We start from the raw sequence: 20,542 nt of genomic DNA on the forward strand, positions 1-20,542 counted from the left end.
GTACTTTACCTGTTCAAACCTCTCTGGATTACAACCAAATGATGTGTACTTTACCTGTTCAAACCTCTCTGGATTACAACCAAATGATGTGTACTTTACCTGTTCAAACCTCTCTGGATTACAACCAAATGATGTGTACTTTACCTGTTCAAACATCTCTGGATTACAACCAAATGATGTGTACTTTACCTGTTCAAACCTCTCTGGATTACAACCAAATGATGTGTACTTTACCTGTTCAAACCTCTCTGGATTACAACCAAATGATGTGTACTTTACCTGTTCAAACCTCTCTGGATTACAACCAAATGATGTGTACTTTACCTGTTCAAACCTCTCTGGATTACAACCAAATGATGTGTACTTTACCTGTTCAAACCTCTCTGGATTACAACCAAATGATGTGTACTTTACCTGTTCAAACCTCTCTGGATTACAACCAAATGATGTGTACTTTACTGTATTGGATAATGCAACACCAAAAACATGTATTTTTATTTTTTAAATACTACTTTTATATTACTGTGTAGTTTACCAATGAAATGATCTGACGGGGGATGTGGATATACTCGGTATACATATCCCGAAATAAATTCTCACTACAATACATTTTCATAGAAAATTTGACAACAAAAAATAGATAAGATCTTGCTACCATAGAAAGGAAAATATGTCTATTTGTGGAAAAAATTACCCTGATTAACTACAGTCATATCCCAGTTTAACTATTTCCTGATGGTCTTGCTTACACCCAGTGACACGTTTTGAAATGATACAGTGAATTCAGGAAAGTACTCAGACCCAACTCTGGAGCACAGTCACAAGTGACCATCAGGTTCTCGGTCACCTCCCTGACCAAGGTCCTTCTCCCCCCGATTGCTCAGTTTGGCCGGGCGACCAGCTCTAGGGAGACTCACGGTGGTTCCAAACTTCTTCCACTTAAGAATGATGGAGGCCACTGTGTTCTTGGGGACATTCAAGTGAAGGGGTCTGAATAGCTTCCGAATGCACTGTACACTGTGTGTATGTACAGCACCTGTCAAAAGTTGACACACCTACTCATTCAAGGGTTTTTCTTTATTATTAATTTGCACTAGTTTCTGCAATGGAGAATAATAGTGAAGACGTTAAAACTATGAAATAACACAATCTTGTATTAACAAACTAAAAACAAGTGTTAAATCAAAAAATATATTTTATATTATTTGAGATTCTTCAAAGTAGCCATCCTTTGCCTTGATGACAACTTGGCACACATCTACTTCCCTAACTACCTCATAAGTTTAAAGGATGTAGACAGAAGAGCCAGTAGAACTTGTACTCTCACGACCTTCCCGACCCACGACCTTCCCGACCCAGAGGCACGTGCAAAGGTTCCACAGTCCCTCGCGACGGGAAGTTCAATGCCAGACATCAATTAGTCTCAAACCTAATGAGAGACGCTCGTTCTCGAGGACCTAATATATATAGTATTCTGCAACAAACAGAATTCTAGAAAAGTATTGCGAAATACAAACATTAAAACATCTGTTGGTTGTGAAAATAAATCTAGACATCTTTCAATAGTTGGCCAAGAGTGTGAGAATACAGATTCAACATGGACTTATTTATTAAAGCTTGGTTTTTCATTATACAAATGTCATCGTGAATCTGCATGCAGCGGCTTGTTGTGAGGCACGTTACTGAGGAAAAATGAGCATCGATCATTAAAAAAAAAAAAATTATCTGACAGATTTGCATAACTTAATCATTTCAATATTGCAGTAAAATCCAACTATAAAATTAAACCCATAAATTTTAAAGCCATTTTTTGTTTGTTTTCCAAGTAAACATGTGCATCATAAAATACACAAGTAAAGTACAACACAGAAGGAGAGACATTAAGAACAAGTTGCAAATAAGAGTTAAGTTAAGTTTCAGGAACAGATTCATTTTGCATTGTGTATTTTGCTGTTATAACGAAATAATATCTAAGGTGAGGGGTACAAAGTCAAACACAGAGGCATGTAAAATCAGTATTATCGCACAGTAAAACATGACCTACAGGCTGGACATGGGGCAGACAGGGGTCCTTAAGACGACTCGTTTCAGGCCCAGTAAAACGCTGAGTCCTGGACTAGCTGAGGACTATCTCATTAAATGAATGTTGAAAGCATTCGCAGAACCAGGTTACTGGGAATGCCTATTTGGGGACTCCTCTGGTAGTTGAAACGTTCAAGACGGCCACTGCCGGTCTTCAATTTGACCTTTGACAATATAAAAAAAAGGGGGGGGGGTGCTCCGTGATTGGGGTTTTAAAATCCGTCAACTGGAAGTACATTCCCTTCGCGTCAGGAAAGCACCATGGCTTTATGGGTAAAAAGAGAAATGTGCAAACGTTGCTCCTACACACCTGTAGGAGGTGAAAACATCAAAGATGACATTCACACATCAATTAGACAATACTAACATCTGAATTCATTGTCAGTCCTCTTGTTTCTCTGAAAAACATGAAGAAAAATGAAACAAAAACACAGGAGGAGCAAAGAAACAGGCACCCAAAGAAACAGGCACCCAAAGAAACAGGCACCCAAAGAAACAGGCACCCAACAGGCTTACAGGCACACCAAGAAACAGGCACCCAAAGAAACAGGCACCCAAAGAAACAGGCACCCAAAGAAACAGGCACCCAAAGAAACAGGCACCCAAAGAAACAGGCACCCAAAGAAACAGGCACCCAAAGAAACAGGCACCCAAAGAAACAGGCACCCAAAGAAACAGGCACCCAAAGAAACAGGCACCCAACAGGCTTACAGGCACACCAAGAAACAGGCACACAAAGGAACAGGCACCCAAAGAAACAGGCACCCAAAGAAACAGGCACCCAAAGAAACAGGCACCCAAAGAAACAGGCACCCAAAGAAACAGGCACCCAAAGAAACAGGCACCCAAAGAAACAGGCACCCAAAGAAACAGGCACCCAAAGAAACAGGCACCCAAAGAAACAGGCACCCAAAGAAACAGGCACCCAAAGAAACAGGCACCCAAAGAAACAGGCACACAAAGAAACAGGCACACAAAGAAAGGACAACTCGTCATTTTGGGCATTTCCCACACAGTGTCACACATCTGTGATAATAAACTAATATTTTCTGTTGACCGCGGTCGGGTAGCTTAACCATCACCATTTTGATTTAAGTGGATTGTTAACAAGAGATAATAACCCAGATCTAATTTCACCACGGCTCGTCTACATTTGGCAAAATGAAAAGTAAAAAAAATAAAATAAAGAAAATACTAATTGGTCACAGTTTCTCTGCTGAATGACTTTGGGCAGGCAACCCCTGTCTCTTTGTACAGTATACAGTTGAAAGGTAAACGGATGAGTAAAAATCATTTTGGGAGAAAAAAAACCCCCGTCAGATGTGTAACAAAAAAAAGCAAAAAAATAATTTAAAAAAACGATGGATGACTTTTTAAAACCACTGGCTAGTTGCTGCTCTTCCTTCTCCGTTATGTCATACAAGTATGTCGTTTTTGCTTTCTTCAGTTGTTGGTCTCACGCTGTAATCTGAGGCATACCGTGTACACAATCCACTTCCTGAACTCCTTAACTCTTGACCTCAACTGGCGGTTTCCAAACAGGAAGCGGCACTTGCACCAAAAAAAGGAAAAATGTATCGTCACGCACGAAGAAACGGATCCAAAAAGGGTGAATAGTCAACATATCTATTCAAACACCCCTCCCCCAAAAAATGAAGGGGGAGGGGAGGGGGGGCAGAGTGGCAGCTTCAAGTGTGATCACAGCACTGCCTGCTTTCCACGGGAATGTTCTACGGGGGGGGGGGGGTGATCGGAAAGGAGGGTGAGGTTGGGGGGGCAGGCCAGGGGAGTGTGGAGGTGTTAGGAGAGGGGAAGAAAGGAGAGGAGGGGTGAGATTGGGGGGGGGGCGGGCCAGGGGAGTGTGGAGGTGTTAGGAGAGGGGAAGAAAGGCGAGGAGGGGTGAGATTGGGAGGGGGTGTTAGGAGAGGGAAAGAAAGGAGGAGGAGGGGCTCACCACACCTCCCTTCTCCCTCTCTGTGAGCTCTACTCCCACTCTGTGGTACCGGGAGGTTTGGAGGTCAGGTCGAACATCACCCGGGAGATGCCAGGGATCTTCTTGATCTCATTCACCATCTTCAGCACCACCTGGGGGAGACATGACAGATAATACAGGAGAAGAAGAGACAAGGGTTCAAAACCAGAGACTGGTTTAAACATCTGCACTGAGAGCAATAGAACTATGTCTGTCTGTCTGATCCCCATCTGGTGGGGAGCCTCATTACCTCCTCAGGGATGTGTTTTCCTGGCGTGGCTGGTATCCCGGTCATGAAGTCGCTGGTGATGAAAGTTCTGACGACCACAGAGCGCCGACAGGACGGCTGCCTCTGTGAGGAATCACGATCGAAGTGCAGCGGTGTCAGGATGACCGGCATCTGACTGATCTTCCCAGAGTAACCTGGGAGAAAGAGGGCACAGAGGGGTCAGGATGACAGGCATCTGACTGATCTTCCCAGAGTAACCTGGGAGAAAGAGGGCACAGAGGGGTCAGGCATCTGACTGATCTTCCCAGAGTAACCTGGGAGAAAGAGGGCACAGAGGGGTCAGGCATCTGACTGATCTTCCCAGAGTAACCTGGGAGAAAGAGGGCACAGAGGGGTCAGGCATCTGACTGATCTTCCCAGAGTAACCTGGGAGAAAGAGGGCACAGAGGGGTCAGGATGACAGGCATCTGACTGATCTTCCCAGAGTAACCTGGGAGAAAGAGGGCACAGAGGGGTCAGGCATATGACTGATCTTCCCAGAGTAACCTGGGAGAAAGAGGGCACAGAGGGGTCAGGCATCTGACTGATCTTCCCAGAGTAACCTGGGAGAAAGAGGGCACAGAGGGGTCAGGATGACAGGCATCTGACTGATCTTCCCAGAGTAACCTGGGAGAAAGAGGGCACAGAGGGTCAGGCATATGACTGATCTTCCCAGAGTAACCTGGGAGAAAGAGGGCACAGAGGGTCAGGCATCTGACTGATCTTCCCAGAGTAACCTGGGAGAAAGAGGGCACAGAGGGGTCAGGCATCTGACTGATCTTCCCAGAGTAACCTGGGAGAAAGAGGGCACAGAGGGGTCAGGATGACAGGCATCTGACTGATCTTCCCAGAGTAACCTGGGAGAAAGAGGGCACAGAGGGGTCAGGCATCTGACTGATCTTCCCAGAGTAACCTGGGAGAAAGAGGGCACAGAGGGTCAGGATGACAGGCATCTGACTGATCTTCCCAGAGTAACCTGGGAGAAAGAGGGCACAGAGGGTCAGGCATCTGACTGATCTTCCCAGAGTAACCTGGGAGAAAGAGGGCACAGAGGGGTCAGGCATCTGACTGATCTTCCCAGAGTAACCTGGGAGAAAGAGGGCACAGAGGGGTCAGGCATCTGACTGATCTTCCCAGAGTAACCTGGGAGAAAGAGGGCACAGAGGGGTCAGGCATCTGACTGATCTTCCCAGAGTAACCTGGGAGAAAGAGGGCACAGAGGGGTCAGGCATCTGACTGATCTTCCCAGAGTAACCTGGGAGAAAGAGGGCACAGAGGGTCAGGCATCTGACTGATCTTCCCAGAGTAACCTGGGAGAAAGAGGGCACAGAGGGTCAGGCATCTGACTGATCTTCCCAGAGTAACCTGGGAGAAAGAGGGCACAGAGGGTCAGGCATCTGACTGATCTTCCCAGAGTAACCTGGGAGAAAGAGGGCACAGAGGGGTCAGGCATCTGACTGATCTTCCCAGAGTAACCTGGGAGAAAGAGGGCACAGAGGGGTCAGGATGACAGGCATCTGACTGATCTTCCCAGAGTAACCTGGGAGAAAGAGGGCACAGAGGGGTCAGGCATATGACTGATCTTCCCAGAGTAACCTGGGAGAAAGAGGGCACAGAGGGGTCAGGCATCTGACTGATCTTCCCAGAGTAACCTGGGAGAAAGAGGGCACAGAGGGTCAGGATGACAGGCATCTGACTGATCTTCCCAGAGTAACCTGGGAGAAAGAGGGCACAGAGGGGTCAGGCATATGACTGATCTTCCCAGAGTAACCTGGGAGAAAGAGGGCACAGAGGGGTCAGGCATCTGACTGATCTTCCCAGAGTAACCTGGGAGAAAGAGGGCACAGAGGGGTCAGGCATCTGACTGATCTTCCCAGAGTAACCTGGGAGAAAGAGGGCACAGAGGGGTCAGGATGACAGGCATCTGACTGATCTTCCCAGAGTAACCTGGGAGAAAGAGGGCACAGAGGGGTCAGGCATCTGACTGATCTTCCCAGAGTAACCTGGGAGAAAGAGGGCACAGAGGGGTCAGGATGACAGGCATCTGACTGATCTTCCCAGAGTAACCTGGGAGAAAGAGGGCACAGAGGGGTCAGGCATCTGACTGATCTTCCCAGAGTAACCTGGGAGAAAGAGGGCACAGAGATCTTCCCAGAGTAACCTGGGAGAAAGAGGGCACAGAGGGTCAGGCATCTGAGGTAACCAGGCACAGAGGGTCAGGCATCTGACTGATCTTCCCAGAGTAACCTGGGAGAAAGAGGGCACAGAGGGTCAGGCATCTGACTGATCTTCCCAGAGTAACCTGGGAGAAAGAGGGCACAGAGGGGTCAGGCATCTGACTGATCTTCCCAGAGTAACCTGGGAGAAAGAGGGCACAGAGGGGTCAGGCATCTGACTGATCTTCCCAGAGTAACCTGGGAGAAAGAGGGCACAGAGGGGTCAGGCATCTGACTGATCTTCCCAGAGTAACCTGGGAGAAAGAGGGCACAGAGGGGTCAGGCATCTGACTGATCTTCCCAGAGTAACCTGGGAGAAAGAGGGCACAGAGGGGTCAGGCATCTGACTGATCTTCCCAGAGTAACCTGGGAGAAAGAGGGCACAGAGGGGTCAGGCATCTGACTGATCTTCCCAGAGTAACCTGGGAGAAAGAGGGCACAGAGGGTCAGGCATCTGACTGATCTTCCCAGAGTAACCTGGGAGAAAGAGGGCACAGAGGGGTCAGGCATCTGACTGATCTTCCCAGAGTAACCTGGGAGAAAGAGGGCACAGAGGGTCAGGCATCTGACTGATCTTCCCAGAGTAACCTGGGAGAAAGAGGGCACAGAGGGGTCAGGCATCTGACTGATCTTCCCAGAGTAACCTGGGAGAAAGAGGGCACAGAGGGGTCAGGCATCTGACTGATCTTCCCAGAGTAACCTGGGAGAAAGAGGGCACAGAGGGGTCAGGCATCTGACTGATCTTCCCAGAGTAACCTGGGAGAAAGAGGGCACAGAGGGGTCAGGCATCTGACTGATCTTCCCAGAGTAACCTGGGAGAAAGAGGGCACAGAGGGTCAGGCATCTGACTGATCTTCCCAGAGTAACCTGGGAGAAAGTCAGGGCACAGAGGGGGGTCAGGCATCTGACTGATCTTCCCAGAGTAACCTGGGAGAAAGAGGGCACAGAGGGGTCAGGATGACAGGCATCTGACTGATCTTCCCAGAGTAACCTGGGAGAAAGAGGGCACAGAGGGGTCAGGCATCTGACTGATCTTCCCAGAGTAACCTGGGAGAAAGAGGGCACAGAGGGGTCAGGCATCTGACTGATCTTCCCAGAGTAACCTGGGAGAAAGAGGGCACAGAGGGGTCAGGCATCTGACTGATCTTCCCAGAGTAACCTGGGAGAAAAGAGGGCACAGAGGGTCAGGCATCTGACTGATCTTCCCAGAGTAACCTGGGAGAAAGAGGGCACAGAGGGGTCAGGCATCTGACTGATCTTCCCAGAGTAACCTGGGAGAAAGAGGGCACAGAGGGGTCAGGCATCTGACTGATCTTCCCAGAGTAACCTGGGAGAAAGAGGGCACAGAGGGGTCAGGCATCTGACTGATCTTCCCAGAGTAACCTGGGAGAAAGAGGGCACAGAGGGTCAGGCATCTGACTGATCTTCCCAGAGTAACCTGGGAGAAAGAGGGCACAGAGGGGTCAGGCATCTGACTGATCTTCCCAGAGTAACCTGGGAGAAAGAGGGCACAGAGGGTCAGGCATCTGACTGATCTTCCCAGAGTAACCTGGGAGAAAGAGGGCACAGAGGGGTCAGGCATCTGACTGATCTTCCCAGAGTAACCTGGGAGAAAGAGGGCACAGAGGGTCAGGCATCTGACTGATCTTCCCAGAGTAACCTGGGAGAAAGAGGGCACAGAGGGTCAGGATGACAGGCATCTGACTGATCTTCCCAGAGTAACCTGGGAGAAAGAGGGCACAGAGGGTCAGGCATCTGACTGATCTTCCCAGAGTAACCTGGGAGAAAGAGGGCACAGAGGGTCAGGCATCTGACTGATCTTCCCAGAGTAACCTGGGAGAAAGAGGGCACAGAGGGTCAGGCATCTGACTGATCTTCCCAGAGTAACCTGGGAGAAAGAGGGCACAGAGGGGTCAGGATGACAGGCATCTGACTGATCTTCCCAGAGTAACCTGGGAGAAAGAGGGCACAGAGGGGTCAGGCATCTGACTGATCTTCCCAGAGTAACCTGGGAGAAAGAGGGCACAGAGGGGTCAGGCATCTGACTGATCTTCCCAGAGTAACCTGGGAGAAAGAGGGCACAGAGGGGTCAGGCATATGACTGATCTTCCCAGAGTAACCTGGGAGAAAGAGGGCACAGAGGGTCAGGCATCTGACTGATCTTCCCTGAGTAACCTGGGAGAAAGAGGGCACAGAGGGTCAGGCATCTGACTGATCTTCCCAGAGTAACCTGGGAGAAAGAGGGCACAGAGGGGTCAGGCATCTGACTGATCTTCCCAGAGTAACCTGGGAGAAAGAGGGCACAGAGGGGTCAGGATGACAGGCATCTGACTGATCTTCCCAGAGTAACCTGGGAGAAAGAGGGCAGAGGGGTCAGGATGACCGGCATCTGACTGATCTTCCCAGAGTAACCTGGGAGAAAGAGGGCACAGAGGGGTCAGGATGACAGGCATCTGACTGATCTTCCCAGAGTAACCTGAGAGAAAGAGGGGGCAGAAATACTGCCTGTTCAGGGGCAGAACAACAGCTCGGGGGTTTGAACTTGCAACCTTCCGCTTACTAGTCCAGCACTCTAACCACTAGGCTACCCTGCCGCCCCATATCATTCAATATATGTAACAATGTAACATGGATATTTTAAATTCAGAAAAAGCATGTGTTAAAAATATGCCTCTCATTTTGTTAGTATTCAAATTCTTGTGTGAGATGCTAACGCCCGCTTGGATATTGGAATAACCGCTAGAGATCTATACATTCTATTTCTATACTATATTCCCCACTCTACACTGAATCCAAGGAATTTCTACCTGGCATTCTGATCTCCCCCCCCCCCCTCCTGAAGCAGGAAACCACTTACCAGACTCTCTGAGGATGGAGTGGGCCACGAAGTCCGCCTGTCTGAGTGTGCTGAGAACGCCCGTGGTCAGGAAGGTGGGGGTGACGTCTGTAGGGGGCTCCTTCACGTGGGACCCAAATACATACACAACTCTGGAGGGAGGAGGGAGAGAGGAAGGACGGTCCATGTGGCATCCTGCTAGCAGTAACTGGTTCTACTTCTTCTACTGTGTACTGTGTGTGTTACCTGTTGATGGTGTGGCACATGCGAGGGATGAGTCTGGCCAGGAACATGAGGGATTCCCAGTGTGGAGCCTCTTTACTGGTGACCCCACACACATAGCTATAGGACCGACAGTCACCCTACACACAGACAGAGAGAGAACAGGTTAGGAGCCTCTTTACTGGTGACCCCACACACATAGCTATAGGACCGACAGTCACCCTACACACAGACAGAGAGAGAACAGGTTAGGAGCCTCTTTACTGGTGACCCCACACACATAGCTATAGGACCGACAGTCACCCTACACACAGACAGAGAGAGAACAGGTTAGGAGCCTCTTTACTGGTGACCCCACACACATAGCTATAGGACCGACAGTCACCCTACACACAGACAGAGAGAGAACAGGTTAGGAGCCTCTTTACTATTGACCCCACACACATAGCTATAGGAGCGAGTTACCCCCCACACACGGCTATAGTACCAACAGTCACCCTACACACACAGCTTATAGTACCAACAGTCACCCCACACACACAGCTATTGGACCGACAGTCACCCTACACACATCAAATCACATGTTATTTGTCACATACACATGGTTAGCAGATGTTAATGCGAGTGTAGCGAAATGCTTGTGCTTCTAGTTCCGACAATGCAGTGATAACCAACGAGTAATCTAACCTAACAATTCCAAAACTACTACCTTATACACACAAGTGTAAAGGGATAAAGAATATGTACATAAATATATATGAATGAGTGATGGTACAGAACAGCATAGGCAAGATGCAGTAGATGATATAGAGTACAGTATATACATATGAAATGAGTAATGTAGGGTATGTAAACATAAAAGTGGCATTGTTTAAAGTGGCTAGTGATACATTATTTACATCAATGTTTCCATTATTAAAGTGGCTAGTGATACATTATTTACATCAATGTTTCCATTATTAAAGTGGCTGGAGTTGAGTCAGTGTGTTGGCAGCAGCCACTCAATGTTAGTGGTGGCTGTTTAACAGTCTGATGGCCTTGAGATAGAAGCTGCTTTTCAGTCTCATGGTCCCAGGTAGTTTGCCCCCCCCCCCGGTGATGCGTTGTGCAGACCTCACCACCCTCTGGAGAGCTTTACAGTTGTGGGCGGAGCAGTTGCCGTACCAGGCGGTGATACAGCCCGACAGGATGCTCTCGATTGTGCATCTGTAGAAGTTTGTGAGTGCTTTTGGTGACAAGCCAAATTTCTTCAGCCTCCTGAGGTTGAAGAGGGGCTGCTGCACCTTCTTCACGATGCTGTCTGTGTGAGTGGACCAATTCAGTTTGTCTGTGATGTGTATGCCGAGGAACGTAAAGCTTACTACCCTCTCCACTACTGTTCCATCGATGTGGATAGCGGGGTGTTCCCTCTGCTGTTTCCTGAAGTCCACGATCGCCTCCTTTGTTTTGTTGACGTTGAGTGTGAGGTTATTTTCCTGACACCACACTCTGAGGACCCCCCCCCCCCGCGTGGCTATAGGACCGGGTCACTATAGTACCGACAGTCACCCCCACACGCGGCTATAGTACCGACAGTCACCCCCACACGCGGCTATAGTACCGACAGTCACCCCCACACGCGGCTATAGTACCGACAGTCACCCCCACACGCGGCTATAGTACCGACAGTCCCCCCACACGCGGCTATAGTACAGACAGTCACCCCCACACGCGGCTATAGTACCGACAGTCACCCCCACACGCGGCTATAGTACCGACAGTCACCCCCACACGCGGCTATAGTACCGACAGTCCCCCCACACGCGGCTATAGTACCGACAGTCACCCCCACACGCGGCTATAGTACCGACAGTCCCCCCCACACACAGCTATAGTACCGACAGTCACCGCCACACACTAGAGCTTCATCTAGGACCAGTTCTGTATGCTACAGAGGTCCTCTATTGACCAACACTTACTACCCTCTCCACTACTGTTCCATCGTTGTGGATAGGGGGGTGTTCCCTCTGCTGTTTCCTAAAGTCCACGATCACCTCCCCAGTTCTGTATGCTACAGAGGTCCTCTATTGACCAACACTTCATTACTGGGATGATTCATCAGAAGTGCTCTATTGAATCCTTCACACTTCGACACGGAAGCAGACTCTGGGGGAATCGGAGGCCTGTTATTTCCCCTCTTCTCTCAGCCTCTCAACTCCAGAGAATAATATGCCCTTCTGTTTATACTGCTGTGTCTCTCCTGCCCACCGTTACCAACACACACAGTCACACACAGTCACACTCACTCAGTATTTCTGGGGTAAATTTAGTCCTCTGTGGCTTTTAGCAGGAAGTGAGGGGAGACACACGCACTACTGAATGGGCGGAGCCAGCTGTGTCATCATTCCATTATCCATGCACTTGTCAAACAAAACATTGTGTAGCCATGACAACCCCGCGTGGATCCCACAACCTGGGGCTGAAGGAAATTAAGTAAAAATGTCCAGAATTCCATTTGACACCGCTGAGAGGCCAAACAGACATTGCCCCTAACCACAGATCTAGGATCAGATTAACCTGCCCCAACCCGAAACAGGATTTTAAAAATGTTCTCTGACACAGTATCAGTGAGTAGGGGAGAGTTTCACATCCTCGGCCCTGACAGTAGCAGTGTCCTTGTGTTATAGTGAGAGGGAGATGGCTGCTCAGTGAAGGAATAACAGGGAGTGTCAAAACTAGTCTCGACATGGCTGCTCAGTGAAGGAATAACAGGGAGTGTCAAAACTCGTCTCGACATGGCTGCTCAGTGAAGGAATAACAGGGAGTGTCAAAACTCGTCTCGACATGGCTGCTCAGTGAAGGAATAACAGGGAGTGTCAAAACTCGTCTCGACATGGCTGCTCAGTGAAGGAATAACAGGGAGTGTCAAAACTCGTCTCGACATGGCTGCTCAGTGAAGGAATAACAGGGAGTGTCAAAACTCGTCTCGACATGGCTGCTCAGTGAAGGAATAACCGTCCTAGCGTCAGAAGCCAAACCACAGGCTAACATTTGGCCTAGCTACACCGCACTGTCAGAGAGGAGCACACAAAGAAGAATGAGACTGAGGTTTGTACTGTTCTACCATGTAGACACTAGGGATTTCTCCTTTAAACAGCTCGTCTGAATTCACGAAAGAAAAACAGATGGAAGAACAGAGACATGTGTCATAACGGGTGCTGTTGACCACAGAGCCTGGGTAACTTTTTCAAATTTATTTTACCTTTATTTAACCAGGCAAGTCAGTTAAGAACACATTCTTATTTTCAATGACTGCCTGGCAACAGCGGGTTAACTGCCTGTTCAGGGGCAGAACGACAGATTTGTACCTTGTCAGCTCAGGGGTTTGAACTCGCAACCTTCCAGTTACTAGTCCAACACTCTAACCACTAGGCTACGCTGCCGCACCAATGTAACAGGGCAAACAGCAACATATAGCCCACATAACTGGTGCTGTTGACCACAGATCCTGGGTGGAGTAATTGAGCAGACCGACACATAAAGCCCATTGGGACAAAGAGGGTGCTGTTGACCACTTGCGTGACAACAAACTTCCGCAGCTCTTTGTTCCCGACACTGGCGGTATTACAGCATATTGGATGACTGTCATTCATATTCCCTTCACCCAGTTCAGCGTAACATCGATACGTTTAGGCTACTACATGATACTCAAAATGTTCCCTATAGCCATCATGGAGGTTGCTACAACCTAGCCTATGAATGAAAGATGACAACGTAAGTGCACAGGTAGAGAGCTGATCTAGAGTGTAATCATTAGTCCAACAGATGCAAGCGAGAGTTTCTATTGGACAACTTCGAGTATGTCTATCCCCGTTCTGTTCCGTTTGCTTCCATTTTAAAATGTCCCCGCAACAGAATCGGCAGAATGAATACACCCCTGATCACACGCAAACACAGTTCACTTCCATAGCAGCCACATACAAACAACATGATCATTTTGCTCATTGTAGAATTCCTTCTCGCGTCTACGTGCTCTCCTCCTCTCACCTTTTCCCTTTGCTTGTGGACTTCAGTGAACAACACATCAGCTGTCTGTGACCAGGAGAAGAAAGAAAACCTTGCCAAGCCTTCATATCATAACCGCTACACACAGCCTACATCGTTGTCACCATACTAGCTAATGTCATAGCTAGTCAACATAGCTACTAGAACTAATGCGTTGGTAAATCTGCGACAATCATGCAGTACAGTGTACAGTCAGCAAGCATTTTAGCAGTTCCAGTTGGCTCAGTGGCAATACATTAATAAAACCAAAAGTTTACCTCGACTTTGAACAGTTCCAGTGTTAAACAGCCTTAGCCAGCTAGCTAACATAACATCCCTCTCTGTTGGATAGCTTTAGCCAGCTAGCTAACATAGCATCCCTCTCTGTTGGATAGCTTTAGCCAGCTAGCTAACATAGCATCCCTCTCTGTTGGATAGCTTTAGCCAGCTAGCTAACATAACATCCCTCTCTGTTGGATAGCTTTAGCCAGCTAGCTAACATAACATCCCCCTCTGTTGGATAGCCTTAGCCAGCTAGCTAACATAACATCCCTCTCTGTTGGATAGCTTTAGCCAGCTAGCTAACATAACATCCCTCTCTGTTGGATAGCTTTAGCCAGCTAGCTAACATAGCATCCCTCTCTGTTGGATAGCTTTAGCCAGCTAGCTAACATAACATCCCTCTCTGTTGGATAGCTTTAGCCAGCTAGCTAACATAACATCCCTCTCTGTTGGATAGCTTTAGCCAGCTAGCTAACATAACATCCCCCTCTGTTGGATAGCCTTAGCCAGCTAGCTAACATAACATCCCTCTCTGTTGGATAGCTTTAGCCAGCTAGCTAACATAACATCCCTCTCTGTTGGATAGCTTTAGCCAGCTAGCTAACATAGCATCCCTCTCTGTTGGATAGCTTTAGCCAGCTAGCTAACATAGCATCCCTCTCTGTTGGATAGCTTTAGCCAGCTAGCTAACATAACATCCCTCTCTGTTGGATAGCTTTAGCCAGCTAGCTAACATAGCATCCCTCTCTGTTGGATAGCTTTAGCCAGCTAGCTAACATAGCATCCCTCTCTGTTGGATAGCTTTAGCCAGCTAGCTAACATAACATCCCTCTCTGTTGGATAGCTTTAGCCAGCTAGCTAACATAACATCCCTCTCTGTTGGATAGCCTTAGCCAGCTAGCAAACATAACATCCCTCTCTGTTTGAGCCAGGGGTTTGAGTAGGCTAAACTTGCTAAGTGAAAGAGGATGGGAAAAAAATTAAACGAAATATAGCTAGCTAGCTATAGTGCTAGCTAGCTCACACTTCATTTTTAAAGAAATTAATTTTTTTCAAAACTGTTCAACTATTTTCTCTCTCTTTGAGTCTACTCACCACATTTTGGGTGGTGGGGTTTTAGGAGGGTTTCTGAAAGACACTCATGAGGGGTTCCCCTGAATGTTGACGAGTAACAACAAATAGAACTTAGACAAACAAAAAGAAAAACCCTAACCAAGCGTAATAAAGACAGGAAGCAAACCAAAAACGTGGAGCAAAATGAAAATCAGATCAAGGATTATTTGTCTAGAAATCATAATAGGGAGAGCCAACTAAAAAGGTGTTAATAACCCTCTATCAAGACAACTGGAACACTGGGCCAGACACTCTTAAATAGCAACTGGGCCAGACACTCTTAAATAGCAACTGGGCCAGACACTCTTAAATAGCAACTGGGCCAGACACTCTTAAATAGCAACTGGGCCAGACACTCTTAAATAGCAACTGGGCCAGACACTCTTAAATAGCAACTGGGCCAGACACTCTTAAATAGCAACTGGGCCAGCACAGGTTCCAACACCTTCCCACTAATGAGATGGCGAGCAGCACAGGTTTCAACACCTTCCCACTAACGAGATGGCGAGCAGCACAGGTTCCAATACCTTCCCACTAATGAGATGGCGAGCAGCACAGGTTCCAACACCTTCCCACTAATGAGATGGCAAGCAGCACAGGTTCCAACACCTTCCCACTAATGAGATGGCAAGCAGCACAGGTTCCAATACCTTCCCACTAATGAGATGGCGAGCAGCACAGGTTCCAACACCTTCCCACTAATGAGATGGCAAGCAGCACAGGTTCCAACACCTTCCCACTAATGAGATGGCGAGATGGCGAGCAGCACAGGTTCCAATACCTTCCCACTAATGAGATGGCGAGCAGCACAGGTTCCAACACCTTCCCACTAACGAGATGGCGAGCAGCACAGGTTCCAACACCTTCCCACTAATGAGATGGCGAGCAGCACAGGTTCCAATACCTTCCCACTAACGAGATGGCAAGCAGCACAGGTTCCAATACCTTCCCACTAATGAGATGGCGAGCAGCACAGGTGTAACACATACTGACTAATGAGGTGACACCAATCAGTGCGCAGTACACGCTAACAAGCTTTAAGTGCTAAAGTCCAACCTCAAAACGTAAATGGAAAAACCAAAAGCTTATAACTTAAAATATATTTATACTGAACAAAAAAATGTATAAAAACGCAACAATTTCAAAAACTTTACTGAGGTACAGTTGATAGAAGGAAATCAGTCAACTGAAATAAATGTACCCCGTGTGAAATGGCTAGCTAGTTAGCGATGCCTACAAGTAGCGTTTCAAAAATCGGTGACGTCACCCGCTCTGAGACCTTGAAGCTGTTTCGCTTGCTCTGCAAGCGCAGCAGCTACCGTGGAGCGATAGGTAACAAAGGCTTCGTGGGCGGCAGTTGTTGATGTGTTCAGAGGGTCCCTGGTTCGAGCCCAGGTTAGGCGAGAAGACTGACAGAAGCAACAATTACACACACAACCAAAATTAAAGTAATGTGAATTTTATTTTTATTTAACTCGGCAAGACAGTTAAAAACAAATTCTTATTTACAATGACGGCCTACTCTGGATGACGCTGGGTCAATTGTGCGCCGCCCTATGGGACTCCCAATCACGGCCGGATGTGATACAGCCTGGATTCTAACCAGGTATTATAGTGACGTCTCTTGCACTGAGATGCAGTGCCTTAGACCGCTGCGCCACTCAGGACGACTTTATGGTGATAAGCCACAAAAGGCAGTCACTAGCCAACCATCACTGGGTTTTTATGAAATAATAAATTCATTATCATACTATTAACAAAATATGTAATATACAGAACCAAATATATTTGATTTAAGTAATGTGAATAAGTGATGGTTAGTGGCAGTAATGGGCACTACCATCAATTGTTTTATTAGGCGTTCTTAGCATTCCACCCACAATTCCTTTAACCCATTGTTTAAAAAAAAATCTAAACCGAAATTAAAAACAGTGTTTTTTTTTTTTTTACAAATCTGAACCAACCTCAAATCACTCAGCACTAAGAATCAGATAAAGCCATCTATCCCTGCTCTACTATAGACGAGCAGTCAGACCATTAAGAGGGGCCTCAGTCAGGTGACCACGGACAAGTTCTGGCCTGGTTTAGATCTTATCTGTCGGAAAGATATCAGTTTGTCTCTGTGAATGGTTTGTCCTCTTGACAAATCAACTGTAAATTTCGGTGTTCCTCAAGGTTCCGTTTTAGGACTACTATTGTTTTCACTATATATTTTACTTATTGGGATGTCATTCAAAAACATAATTTTAACTTTCACTGCTATGCTGATGACATACAGCTGTACATTTCAATGAAACATGGTGAAGCCCCAAAATTGCCCTTGCTAGAAGCATGTGTTTCAGACATAAGGAAGTGGATGGCTGCAAACTTCCTACTTTTAAATTCGGACAAAACAGAGATGCTTGTTCTAGGTCCCAAGAAACAAAGAGATCTTCTGTTGAATCTGACAATTAATCTTAATGGTTGTACAGTCGTCTCAGATAAAACTGTGAAGGACCTCTGCGTTACTCTGGATCCTGATCTCGCTTTTGAAGAACATATCAAGACCATTTCAGGACAGCTTTTTTTTCCATCCGTAACATTGCAAAAATCAGAAACTTTCTGTCCAAAGATGATGCAGAAAAATTAATCCATGCTTTTTCACTTCTAGGTTAGACTACTGCAATGCTCTACTTTCCGGTTACCCAGATAAAGCACTAAATAAACTTCAGTTAGTGCTAAATATGGCTGCTAGAATCCTGATATTACTCCAGTGCTAGCCTCCCTACACTGGCTTCCTGTCAAAGCAAGGGCTGATTTCAGGTTTTACTGCTAACTACAAAGCATTACATGGGCTTGCTCCTACCTACCTATCTGATTTGGTCCTGCCGTACATACATACACGTACGCTACCAGGTCACAAGACGCAGGGCCTCTAATTGTCCCTAGAATTTTTAAGCAAGCAGCTGGAGGCAGGGCTTTCTCCTATAGAGCTCCATTTTTATGGAACGGTCTGCCTACCCATGTCAGAGACACAAACTCGGTCTCAACCTTTAAGTTTTTACTGAAGACTCATCTCTTCAGTGGGTCATATGATTGAGTGTAGTCTGGCCCAGGAGTGGGAAGGTGAACGGAAAGGCTCTGGGTGACGAACTGCCCTTGCTGTCTCTGCCTGGCCGGTTCCCCTCTTTCCACTGGGATTCTCTGCCTCTAACCCTATTACAGGGGCTGAGTCACTGGTTGCTGGGGATCTCTCATGCCGTCCCTGGAAGGGGTGCGTCACCTGGAGTGGGTTGATTCACTGATGTGGTCATCCTGTCTGGGTTGGCCCCCCTTGGGTTGGGCCAGATCTTTGTGGGCTATACTCGGCCCTTGTCTCAGGATGGTAAGTTGGTGGTTGAAGATTTCCCTCTAGTGGTATGGGGGCTGTGCTTTGGCAAAGTGGGGGGGGTTATATCCTTCCTGTTTGGCCCTGTCCAGTGATGTCTCAGGATGGGGCCACAGTGTCTCCTGACCCCTCCTGTCTCAGCCTCCAGTATTTATGCTGCAGTAGTTTGTGTCGGGGGGCTAGGGTCAGGGTTTGTTATATCTAGAGTACTTCTCCTGTCCTATTCCGGTGTCCTGTGTGAATCTAAGTGTGCGTTCTCTAATTCTCTCCTTCTCTCTTTCTTTCTCTCTCTCTCTCTCGGAGGACCTGAGTTCCCAGGACCGTGCCCCAGGACTACCTGACATGATGACTCCTTGCTGTCCCCAGTCCACCTGGCCGTGCTGCTGCTCCAGTTTCTACTGTTCTGCCTTATAATTATTCGACCATGCTGGTCATTTATGAACATTTGAACATCTTGGCCATGTTCTGTTATAATCTCCACCCGGTACAGCCTGAAGAGGACTGGCCACCCCACATAGCCCGGTTCCTCTCTAGGTTTCTTCCTAGGTTTTGGCTTTTCTAGGAGTTTTTCCAGCCACCGTGCTTCTACACCTGCATTGTTCACTGCTTGAGGTTTTAGGCTGGGTTTCTCTTACAGCACTTTGAGATATCAGCTGATGTACGAAGGGCTATATAAATACATTTGATTTGACCAGTGGTCCTCCACCACTCACTTGATAGAGCATGGCTCTTGCAACGGACAGGATAGTGGGATCAATTTTCCGGATACCACCCGTACATTTACAGAGGTCAGAGGTCACATTCAGACAGACAGAGCAGCCTCGTGGCCGAGCAGTACGTTGAGTGTGAGAGAACACTGTATAAAGTGCGTTACCTGGACTCCCACGGTCTTGATTGGCAGCAGGAAGGCATTGAGTGAATGAAGACTGGTGATCTGCAGGAGTTTCTCCTCCTCCTCGTCTGATATACACGACTTCACTCTCTGCAACAACGTGTGGGGCTGGAGGCACAGGGTAAGTTATGAGTATTATTAGCTAGTCTGACATTACTAGAGTAAGTTATCACCATGTTGTTGCATAAAGAAGGTCAGTTGGGGTCAATTCCATCTACAACCCCATTCTAGAATTCAAATCAAATGTATTTGTCACATACACATGGTTAACAGATGTTTATTGGTCACATACACATGGTTAGCAGATGTTATTGGTCACATACACATGGTTAGCAGATGTTATTGGTCATATACACATGGTTAGCAGATGTTATTGGTCATATACACATGGTTAGCAGATGTTAATGGTCATATGCACATGGTTAGCAGATGTTAATGGTCATATGCACATGGTTAGCAGATGTTAATGTGAGTGTAGCGAAATGCTTGTGCTTCTAGTTCCGACAGTGCAGTAATAACCAACAAGTAATCTAACTAACAATTCCAAAACTACTACCTTATAGACACAAGTGTAAAGGGATAAAGAATATGTACATAAGATATGAATGAGTGATGATACAGAACAGCATTGTATGTCCAATGAAGTTGGTTCAAATTGAAATGGAATTGAGACCAACTCTGTTATTACCATCAAGTTCCTGTCATAGACTAGTGGTGCTCTGCTCTCTGACCTTTTTGACCATGGCGGAGAAGTCTGTGATGATCTTGAGGATGTTGTTGGTCTCAGCAAAGTCCTTACAGATGTAGGGCTCGTCTGCACAGATCACTCTGATGGCCAGGCCAGGACCTACAGGAGAGGATGAGGTTAACATCACAGATCACTCTGATGGCCAGGCCAGGACCTACAGGAGAGGATGAGGTTAACATCACAGATCACTCTGATGGCCAGGCCAGGACCTACAGGGAGAGGATGAGGTTAACATCACAGATCACTCTGATGGCCAGGCCAGGACCTACAGGAGAGGATGAGGTTAACATCACAGATCACTCTGATGGCCAGGCCAGGACCTACAGGAGAGGATGAGGTTAACATCACAGATCACTCTGATGGCCAGGCCAGGACCTACAGGAGAGGATGAGGTTAACATCACAGATCACTCTGATGGCCAGGCCAGGACCTACAGGAGAGGATGAGGTTAACATCACAGATCACTCTGATGGCCAGGCCAGGACCTACAGGAGAGGATGAGGTTAACATCACAGCCATAC

The 20,542-nt window shown here is 47.4% G+C and overlaps 1 protein-coding gene across 1 annotated transcript; it reads right to left on the minus strand.

The window, feature by feature from the left end:
* Positions 1 to 1,577: 1,577 nt before the first annotated feature.
* LOC124029145 (GMP synthase [glutamine-hydrolyzing]-like) lies at positions 1,578 to 20,145 on the minus strand. The gene is made up of 6 exons (XM_046340966.1): positions 20,005 to 20,145; positions 19,256 to 19,381; positions 9,621 to 9,736; positions 9,396 to 9,526; positions 4,305 to 4,477; positions 1,578 to 4,167 (listed from the first exon to the last, which is right to left on the minus strand). The coding sequence occupies exons 1-6, from the start codon at positions 20,143 to 20,145 to the stop codon at positions 4,066 to 4,068; spliced, it is 789 nt and encodes a 262-aa protein (XP_046196922.1). The 3' UTR covers positions 1,578 to 4,065.
* Positions 20,146 to 20,542: the final 397 nt, after the last annotated feature.

The sequence above is a fragment of the Oncorhynchus gorbuscha genome, unplaced genomic scaffold (assembly GCF_021184085.1).
Source record: "Oncorhynchus gorbuscha isolate QuinsamMale2020 ecotype Even-year unplaced genomic scaffold, OgorEven_v1.0 Un_scaffold_5636, whole genome shotgun sequence".
Classification (NCBI taxonomy): domain Eukaryota; kingdom Metazoa; phylum Chordata; class Actinopteri; order Salmoniformes; family Salmonidae; genus Oncorhynchus; species Oncorhynchus gorbuscha.

Excerpts from the sequence above, each read along its gene's own strand:
- LOC124029145 (XM_046340966.1), bottom strand. The coding sequence starts at position 20,145 with ATGTTAACCTCATCCTCTCCTGTAGGTCCTGGCCTGGCCATCAGAGTG. Across the intron at positions 9,737-19,255 it reads TCAAGACCGTGGGAGTCCAG|GGTGACTGTCGGTCCTATAG; the intron begins GTAACGCACTTT and ends GTCTGTGTGTAG. Across the intron at positions 4,478-9,395 it reads CTCCATCCTCAGAGAGTCTG|GTTACTCTGGGAAGATCAGT; the intron begins GTAAGTGGTTTC and ends TCTTTCTCCCAG.